Genomic DNA, 9580 nt, shown 5'->3' on the forward strand with positions numbered 1-9580 from the left:
TCACGCCCACACAGTTTGGCTCTGAGTCCGTGCTCTTACGAACTTAATATGCGTGCTCGCTTCGGCAGCACATATACGAACTTAATATGCTGCATGTCCACTAGCAGAATGTTGATGGTAACAACCATCCACTGGCCTTTATTGAGTGCCCGCTGTGTGCCAGGCACTGGACATGGGCTCAAGGTTGTACCTCACTCACTCTTGGCCCCCCTCCCCCAGGGCTTGGTGACTGTCTATTGAGCTGACTTCCCTTGGGACAGAGGTGGAGTCTCTCTAGCATCTCTCTAAACCCAATGTAAGTTTGTCAGGGCCGCCATAACAAAATACCATTTAAACAACAGAAATTCATTTCCTCATAGCTGTGAAGGCTGCAAGTCTAAGATCAAGATGTTCACAGGGTTGGTTTCTTCTGATTCCTCTTCTTGGCTTGAAGATGACCGGCTTCTCCAGAGCCCTCATGTGGTCTTTCCTCTGTGTGTGTCTGTGACCTAATCCCTTTTCATGAGGACACCAGTCACATTGGATTAGGGCCCACCCCAGATGACCTCATTTTAACTGAATTGCTCTGTGAGGCCCTATTTCTACATACAGCTGTAGTCTGAGATACCTGGGTTTAGGACTTAAATTTAAGAACTTTGGTGGGAGACAATTTAGGACATAATACCCAGGGTTTCTGGGGGCGCCTGGGTGGCTCAGTAGGTTAAAGCCTCTGCCTTTGGCTCAGGTCATGGTCTCAGGGTCCTGGGATTGAGCCCCACATCAGGCTCTCTGCTCAGTGGGGAGCCTGCTTCCCATTCTCTCTCTGCCTGCCTCTCTGCCTACTTGTGATCTCTGTCAAATAAATAAATCAAATCTTTTTAAAAAATTAATACCCAGGATTTCAAACTCAAATGCTGATGGGCCTGCTGCATCTCAATCAGTCAGTAGAGCATGGGACTCTTGTTTTTGGATTCAAGCCCCACATTGGGTGTAGAACTTAGTCTTTAAAAAAAAAGTGCTGAAGGGCCAGACTAGGATTACAGTAGACAAATGCATTGGGCTGGAAAGGACTTGGATACTCCTTTCTTGTTTCTTTTCCTACTTTTGACATTTTCCCACATGCACCATCATAAAAATATTTCCCTTTCTTCTTTTTGCCTAGAACAATTGTCTGGCACCTAGTAGGTGCTCAGTAAACCTTTGTTGAGCAAATGAGTGAGCAGAACGGCCCTGGCCACTGGGAAGAGGCAGGGACCATGATGAATACTGGCTAAGCACTCAGCTCTGGTCAACTATCAGATTGTGAATGTAGAGTTTTATGCAAATTTCCATTTTGCCATGATAGCAACTAATTCACAGCCATGGGCAGGTCAGTTTGCAACCAACTGCTTTCTGCTTGGAGGCCCAGAAGGAGGAAGCCTCCCCCAGTTCATCCCTTGGAGAGGGGAAGCCGGAGGGGAGGGCCTGGCCTTTTGGGCCTGTGCCTACGACTCAGGGCCTCCTGCCTGTGGTTGTCTCTGCAGGAAGGTGATGCGCTGGGCGCCATGGAGAAGCTATGCCGGCAGCTGACCTACCACCTGAGCCCCCACTCCCAGTGGAGGCGGCACCGGGGGCTGGTGAAGAGGAAGCCGCAGGCCTGGTGAGTCTCAGTCCCCTGGGGCAGACCTGCTCGCCTGCCCCCGCCCCCGCCCAGGCCTCCTTCCACAAGGGCAGCCCAGAGCGAACCCACGCCAGGCTGGGCTCCACAGTACTCCTTGGGCGGGATGGGGTGGGGGGCTGGAATCAGAGGGATTGCTCTGGAAGGCGCCTGAAGGAGAAGTCAGGCTTGGGTGGGGAGAGTGGCCAGAGGGCACTCCAGGTGGGCATGAGATATGAGGGGAGCTGCCGGTGGGGCCCTCCTTGCTCTGTGGGATGGGAGCTGGCACATCACCATTCAGAAGGGGTGGGTGGAAAGGAAGACATGAGGAGTTTCTAATTCCTGCTGTGCCGAACGTGGGCACTCCCACTGGATCCCCCACTTCTGGATGTCTCCTAGGGGGGACCCAGGCTCTAGCCATGCCCCTGGGCCATGCAGCAGTGAGAAGCCCTAAGAGTTTTATGGCCCCCTGAAGACTGGGGGCTGGGGGCACATGGGCACAGAACTCGTGGGCGAGATAGCTAGCACCACTGGAAGCGAGTAAAGGAGAGCCGGGAAGTTAGGTTTTCTGGAGGGAGCACCCCTGCCTTTCTTGCAAATGACCATGGGGTAGAGTGGCTTGTGTGCTTCCCCTAGACTGGGCAGGGCCAGGACTGCCCTCACTCACTGACAAGAGGTCTGGTTCCTCTTTCTCTTCTGGACTCTTCCACTCCAAAGCCGGATTCCTTCCCAGGTGGAGGAAGAGAGAGTCAAGGATGGGGTGCCAGCTGGGCTGTAGTCAGAGGCTGTGCATGGGGACAGAGCAGAGCAGGAGGACCCGTGGGACCTGGAAGCCATGAGGAGTCTGTGACCTAGTTCTTTAGAATTGAAAACCTCGAAATGTGACCTGGAATCCAGGAGCCTCCTCTTCTGTCTCCCCAACACAGCCGCTTGCTTTGTCCTTTCTTCATTTCAAAAGCCTCACTCCCCACATCACACTTGAATGAGATCCAAACGGGGTCCTCTGTGATCGGTGCTCGGCCCCTCTCTGGTCTCTCGCCTCCCATTTCCCCTCGCTGCAACCATGCTGGCCTTCCTGCTGGCTCAGATACCTCAGGGCCTCTGCCCATGCCTCCCTCTGCTGGAACTTTTACCAGACTCTTCTGAGGGCCCACTTTTTCTTCCAATGTCAGCTCGAATTACGTCCTCAGAGAAGCCTTCCCTGAGTGGCCATGTCCAACCAAGCTCCTCTCACTTCCATCTCATTTGTTGTCTGTTTGGTCTTCCCCATCCCTGGTAGAGTAAAAACAGGGATCATGTCTGTCTTGTCCACGACTAGGACCTCAGTGCCTAGGACAGTGCCTGGCACAAAATGGGAGTTTAAAAACACTTGCTGAAGGATTGAATGGGGTGGGGGATATTACTGTTGACATTTGGCCACCATCATCAAGCTGCTGAGTGGCAGGACTGGTTTCAAACCCCAGGCCCAGGTTGTTAACCACATGCTCCCTATCTCTTAGGTGTAACGGGTCTGTGCTTTATTTTACCCTGAACAAAGGGCAGGCAATGTTTCAAGCATTTAGAGGTCACACCCTGAGAAGCAAGATGAGACTGGAAGCCGCCTTCCAGCTTCAGATCTCAAGGATACATGTTTTGCTAAGAAGTCCAAGCCTTGATCCTCGGGCTGCTCATATTGACATATGCTTTTTTTTTTCTTTTTAAAGATTTTATTTGACATAGAGAGAGATCACAAGTAGGCAAAGGCAGGCAGAGGTGTGGGGGGAAGCAGGCTCCCCGCTGAGCGGAGAGCCTGATGTGGGGCTCCATCCCAGGACCCTGAAATCCTGACCTGAGCCGGAGGCAGCGGCTTAACCCACTGAGCCACCCAGGCGCCCCTGACATATGCTCTTGAAACAAGCTGTGAGTCCCCCCCCCCACCTTCCTCTCTTTCCCACTGTTGGGGTTCCAGGGCTTGCCTGGGGTACCTGGAAATGGGGGAGCTCTGGCCGCAGAGCAAGGTCCAGGAAGACAGAAGAGCAAGGAGTAGCAGACGGCAGGGAGTGAAAGCGTGTACAGATCCCTGAGCCTCCAGGAGTCAGCACCACCCCCACCCCCTGGCTCAGAGACCCTGTGCCCTCCCCTCCCTGCTGCCCTACAGGGCTCTCCCTAAGGATTCCCCATCAGGTGGGCGAGACGGGTCTTCAAAGCGCTGCTCTTGGGGAAGCAGGAAGCTCAGTCTAAGTGATTCATAATGGCCACAGCAAATATTCACTCCTCTCTCTGGTACACAAGCACTGTTCTAAATGCTCGGCATCCGTTACCTTATTTCACTTAATAATTCTGTGGTTCTTAGCTCCATTGTTCAGGTAAGTGACTGAGGCACAGAGAAGTTAAGGGACCAGAGCTCACACCAGCAGGAAGAAGAGTTAAGATGCAAACCCGGATGAGTTAAAGAGCTCTTTTAAAATGGTTTTCTTGGGGCGCCTGGGTGGCTCAGTGGGTTAATCCTCTGCCTTCAGCTCAGGTCATGATCTCAGGGTCCTCAGATCAAGCCCCGCACTGGGCTCTCTGCTCAACAGGGAGCCTGCTTCCCCCTCTCTCTGCCTACTTGTGATCTCTCACTCTGTCAAATAAATAAATAAAATCTTAAAAAAAAAAAAAGATGTAAACCCAGGCACTATGGCCCCAGAATGTACCCGTAGTCACTGCAGAAGCCTCTGGGCCTTTCCCCTGGGGTCCCTCAAGCTCTTGGCAGCTGGGCCCAGCCAGGCTGAGATGCGAGGTATCGCCAAAGCACCAGAGGTCTTTGGTATCTCCCATCCCTGGAGCCGCAGGGTGGCCACTGCTGCCTCCGGGAGAAGGCCGGCCCCACTTGGTTGAACCTGGCTTGTCCCTTCTCCCCTGCAGCCTCAAGGCTGTCCTGGCTGGGAGCCCTCCAGACAACACCGTGGACCTGTCCGGCATCCCGCTGACCTCCCGGGACCTGGAGCGGGTGACCAGCTACCTGCAGCGCTGTGGGGAGCAGGTGGACAGCGTGGAGCTGGGCTTCACGGGCCTCACTGACGACATGGTCTTGCAGCTGCTGCCCGCGCTCAGCGCGCTGCCCCGCCTCACCACGCTGGCGCTCAACGGCAACCGGCTAACCCGGGCCCTGCTGCGTGACCTCACCGACACCCTCAAGGACCCCAGCAAGTTTCCCAACGTCACGTGGATCGACCTGGGCAACAACGTGGACATCTTTTCATTGCCCCAGCCCTTCCTGCTCAGCCTGCGCAAGCGCTCCCCGAAGCAGGGCCACCTCCCCACCATCCTGGAGCTGGGCGAGGGCCCCTGCAGTGGGGAGGAGGCCCGGGATGGGACAGTAGACCAGGAGGACCCTGGGGGAGGCCCTCTGGATCCTGCCAAAGACGACGAGGGCAGGGAGACTGTAGGTACCATTCAGACATGACACAGAAGTGGGGGTCCTCACCAGGGAGTCCCGGTGGGGTAGGAGGACTGAGGCAGGCTAAGGGGCCCCCCACCAGCAGCTTCAGGTTATCACCCAAAACTGGCCTGGGCAACCCCACTCACCGGAGCCAGACTGTAGCATCTGGGAAGGGGGCTGTGCAATACTGCTCCAGTCCTCTCCCTTACCCCTCTTGTCCACCTCCTCTGCCTTTTTGGCTCCTGCAAAGTCCTGTATGGCTTGAGAGTGAGCAGCCCTCAAGTCCCCAGATTTGTGGGTGGTCTTGTTTGGAGATGAATGCTTGAGCTACTGTGGGTCAGAAGTTAACCCCAGGCAGGAAGTGTGATTTCGGCCCTACATCTAACCCAGTATTTCCTGACGGAAACTTTCTTCTCTGCCCTAACACCTGGCCAGCAGTCTGGAGTAGGGGCCCCAGAGACTCCAAGAACCTAGTCCCCATCTGAGGTGGTGGTCTATCTCCTCCCTGTGAAGCCCTGAGGAACCAGTTCTCAGCGTCCACTTAAGCCCACACCTCCCCCTGGGGTCCCAGGCCCTGCCCCTGGGACCAGCCCCTGTGTACCCTTCAACAGACCATCCCAGGATGCCTACATACATGGCATACACCCAAAAAATCCCCCAACCCAGACTACCAGACCTTCACTAAGGCCCCTGAAAAGGATTTTAAAAACCTTTTCCTGTTGCTTATGGAGTCCCCCAGAAAGTCATCAGGGATACTAGGCTCACTCCCAAAAACCTTGTAATAAAAAAACCCAAGACCATGAAAATGAGGTCAGACTTAACTCATGGCAGATCTAGCAAGACAGCAAGGAGATGGGGATGAACTGGGGATTCCTTGAATGGTTCTCCCAGCTCCCCCTTAATACTACCAGCTAAAAGTCCCTTCTAGGCACATTAAGCCCTAAAACCAAGGAAAAGTCTTGAAGTCCAGGGAGACTGGAGACCAACCTTTTTTAACCTGAGAAAATTTACAGATGTCCACAGTGGTGACCAGAACACAGGCAAACGGCAGACAGTTGAGAAGCATGGCCTGTCAGGCCTCTAGCCAGTGACAGGTAGGTGAGATCCCAACTCAGGAAGGCACCAAGACAGGTTATGTATAAAGCCACACTATGGGGACCCTGCCTGCCACTGCCTGGGTGTTTGGGTGAAGCACAGTGCAGAGCTTCAGAAGGTAGGCAGCTATGCAAAAGGACACAGCCCAAAGTGCTTTGCAACTGTTACCCTCAAGTCTGAAGTTGTTTGAGGGTAAACAGCTTAGGCTGACCTTGGAGAAGGTGACAAGTGCTAATACCTTGACTGCTAATGTGACAGCAGTGACCACAATTTTTTTTCTTCAAATACACGTTTTTAAAAACCAGTACTAAAGACCATCCTTTATTGCAGTTTGTGGTAATTGCACAGAAGTATCAGTTTCAGGAAGAAATATGTTTGCATCTTAAAGAACTCAGACCCTCACCCAACAGAACAAATTCACACAATATTTAAAAGTATAGAAGCTTTCTGGGTAGGAGAGATAAAAATACAGTATTTATATTACATTATTAGAAAACTCAAGAATTCAATGACACCAACAGTGCCTACCCTACAGTTTGCCAAACACACTTGTTGGCTCTTTTTTTTAAGATTAAGAGCCAACAAGAGTTGGTTCACTTTTAAGAGAACAGACTCCACATCTCAGCACAAGGTAAGCACCGTTTCCACACCAACTGTTGAAGCCTGGGTTTTCAGTCCGAACTGATGGTGACCACAGGACTCTGAACCTGCTGCAGCATGGCTGACCATTCTCTGCAAAGACAGCCTGCAAAGAAACTAAGTATCAGTCTCACTTCCTGCTCCAACTAACAGTTATTCACAGTGTAAAAAAGGTATCTTCAGAAACCATACATTCACCACTACACAATCTGCCGGTAATTCCAGCTATTTTGGGTGATTTCATCATTTGATAGCCTTTTTCTGAGAATCTATTTTAACAACACTAGCCGTTTATTCATTCTACCACGGGGGAGGCGTCCTTGTCCATGGAAGCTTACCTCTCCTTGGGCTAAGCTGCAGCTTTCAAACTCCACACCGCGGGTCACCATTCTTCAGCACACAAAGCCCAGAGGGGAATGAACCGAGGCATCCCTAGACAGGCAGCAGGTAACAAAGGCAGAGAAAAGAGTTTTGCTAATGAGAGCCTCAACTACAAATTCCAGCCCATCCTAACAGAGCCCTTAAGAACCTACTGGAGGTGTTTTTTGGTACATGAAGCCAGGTGAAGTCTGTAAGTCCTAACTGGCTTTTCTGGGTGTTGCAACCTCATTTCATCCCATCATTTTAACCCCGCACACCTAAGCGGTCATCTCCAAGGACGAGGAAAGCTACATCTCAGCAGACAGGCAACTGGGACAGATTTTAGAGCAGTGAGCTAACAGAACTCCCAGGTTTCCGCTGCCCCACTGCCACCATGAACCGTATCTCCAGAATATGCTCAATTAAGGTCAAGGGCTACAGTAATACAAGGTTATTAGGTGAGCCAGAAAGAAGTGCCACTACCTGACCTAATTGGAAGGTCACATCATCTAACGGCTGGCCATGCAAACTGTTCCACAGACCGAAGCTTACCTTAACCTTAAGGGCAGGCCGGTGCTCCTCCCTCCACTACTCAGCAGCTGGTCTCGATCTGATCACACACAGGTGACCCCGCAGCACTCATGTGCAACCTGGGTGACCAGACGAGAAAAGGTCACTGTCCAAACCAGACCAACCTACTCCAGGGCAGCAGTAGCCGGGTAGGACTTGTTGACCGCAGTCAGCCAGGAACGTTATCGTCAGTTATCGCTTCTGACGGCACTTCCTATAGATGATTTCATCAGAGCAGTCAACACCTCCCTGCTCCCCAGCACCGCTCGGGAAACCCGAATGGGACCTGGAACTTAGCCCTGATTGCTTGAGGAACCACTGGGGCACTGGCCGCTTTAAACCAAGCATTTTAACAGAGTTCACCTCTGGTGACAGCCGCGGTAGAACAGGTCTGGGTCAGCAGCCGCCCCCTGCCATTGCCACTCGAAGCACCAGGTTACGTGTGCAGTGCAACGGGGCACAATTACTGCTCAATGCATCAACCGTGAAGGGGCAGCCAATGCCGCTGCACTTAAGACTAACGAACACGGAAAAGCGAAGGGGTTGGCTGTAGTCCTACCTCCGGATGGGAGACCGCTCCTGGCCTGAAGGCGCTGCAAGGGATGTACCACCTGGAACACGGGAGGGCGACAGGCGTTAAGGGCACGTAGTGGCAGTGATGTTCAACCCGACCGTTGAGGCTTCCGCGACCGCGGTCAGACAGGCATCAGAGTCGTCAGTTATCGCTTCTGACGGCACTTCCTAACCCCATGATCATCAGAACCGTCGGGCAAGCCCTCCTCGACGTCCCATGCCCCACGCTCCCCCGGGCCGCGCTTACCCAGTCCTCCCGGGTTGGCGCACCTCCCACGCCGCGTCCGGGGAGCAGGGAAGCGGCCTTCGGGGAGCTCGGGCTCCGGAGTCGACGGCAGCAGCGGCCCTGCTGGAGACACGCGCGCGGGCCTTGAGCCTCAGTCCCCGGCAGCCCTGCCTCACTCTCCCCAACCGCCGCGCCCGCCCCGAAACCCGGAGACGCGCCATAGGGAGCCTCCCTGCGCCCCCCACAAAGCTTCCCGAAAACAACTTCTCAGAAATTTAGAAACCTTTCGCTCCTTCGCCCTCGCCGCCAGCTACTAAGCCCAGTCACACACCCCACTCACCTCCATTTTCACCGTACGGAAAAGATCATCTCTTTCGCGGCCTGGGCCTTTAAGGAGTCGGAATATTCCATTCCTCACAGAAGGGAGGGTAATACTGGCAGAGACTCACGGGAACCTCCAGCCCTTTTCACGACGCAGACTCCGCCTCACCACCCGGGGACACCCCCCTCCGTCAGAGCCTATGGTCTCTTCCACGTCCCCAGGAATTCTGGGTCCCGCGGCGCCCGGGGTGTTCAGGGCGCATGCGCGGGGGCTGGAGCGTACCACTTTAGCTCCGTGGTTTGGAGGAGGTGTCTCAGCCTTTGTGAGCTTCCGATGACTCGTGTTGTAAATGAAGCTGTCGGCACCGCAGAGGCTGTTTTGAGGATCACATGACACACCATGCTTGAAACCCTGCGGAGCCTTGGCAGGCAGCAAGCATTCATAAAATAGTAGCTGCTTTTCATTCTTCGGGCTGCCTGTCTCTCTTTCCCCACGGCCATTGCCGAATATCCGCGGAGCCTTGCAGAACGCCTGCGCGCCGGCAGCTCGCATCACTCCCCTTGAGAATGACCTCTAAGGAGCTAGCAGACGTGTCTTAGCTGAAACCGCTTCCATCCCCTCCGCTCCTTCTCTCCTGATTCCTTAGGACTCCTGCATCCGTTCCCCAATCCACCAGCGATGGAAACCTCTCCCACTCCATGAATGCTCTCCTTTCAGCCTTTGCACATGCTCCGGCCTCTGCCACTTAAAAGCCATTCAGTGCAATCGCATTTTATA

At 53.7% G+C, this 9580-nt stretch overlaps 1 protein-coding gene and 1 long non-coding RNA gene across 3 annotated transcripts in view; one reads left to right on the forward strand and one right to left on the reverse strand.

Annotated features, from left to right (window-relative positions):
* Positions 1-6417, forward strand: part of LRRC75A (leucine rich repeat containing 75A) — a 43141-nt gene extending 36724 nt beyond the window's left edge. The window contains exons 3-4 of the mRNA XM_082705779.1: positions 1503-1618; positions 4502-6417. Of these exons, the coding sequence (XP_082561905.1) occupies positions 1503-1618; positions 4502-5042 (657 nt within the window). The 3' untranslated portion in view covers positions 5043-6417. The remainder of the gene's footprint in view (positions 1-1502; positions 1619-4501) is intronic.
* LOC309851046 lies at positions 6405-9013 on the reverse strand. Of its 2 annotated transcripts, none has more exons than XR_014304594.1 (5): positions 8526-9013; positions 8242-8293; positions 7665-7762; positions 7091-7184; positions 6405-6858 (listed from the first exon to the last, which is right to left on the reverse strand). It is a non-coding gene; the product is annotated as an uncharacterized lncRNA (long non-coding RNA). The 2 variants fall into 2 exon arrangements; XR_014304595.1 differs by having other exon boundaries at positions 8503-8814.
* Between the last annotated feature and the right edge of the window lie 567 nt (positions 9014-9580).

Source organism: Mustela nivalis (genome assembly GCF_964662115.1).
Source record: "Mustela nivalis genome assembly, chromosome: 17".
Lineage (NCBI taxonomy): Eukaryota > Metazoa > Chordata > Mammalia > Carnivora > Mustelidae > Mustela > Mustela nivalis.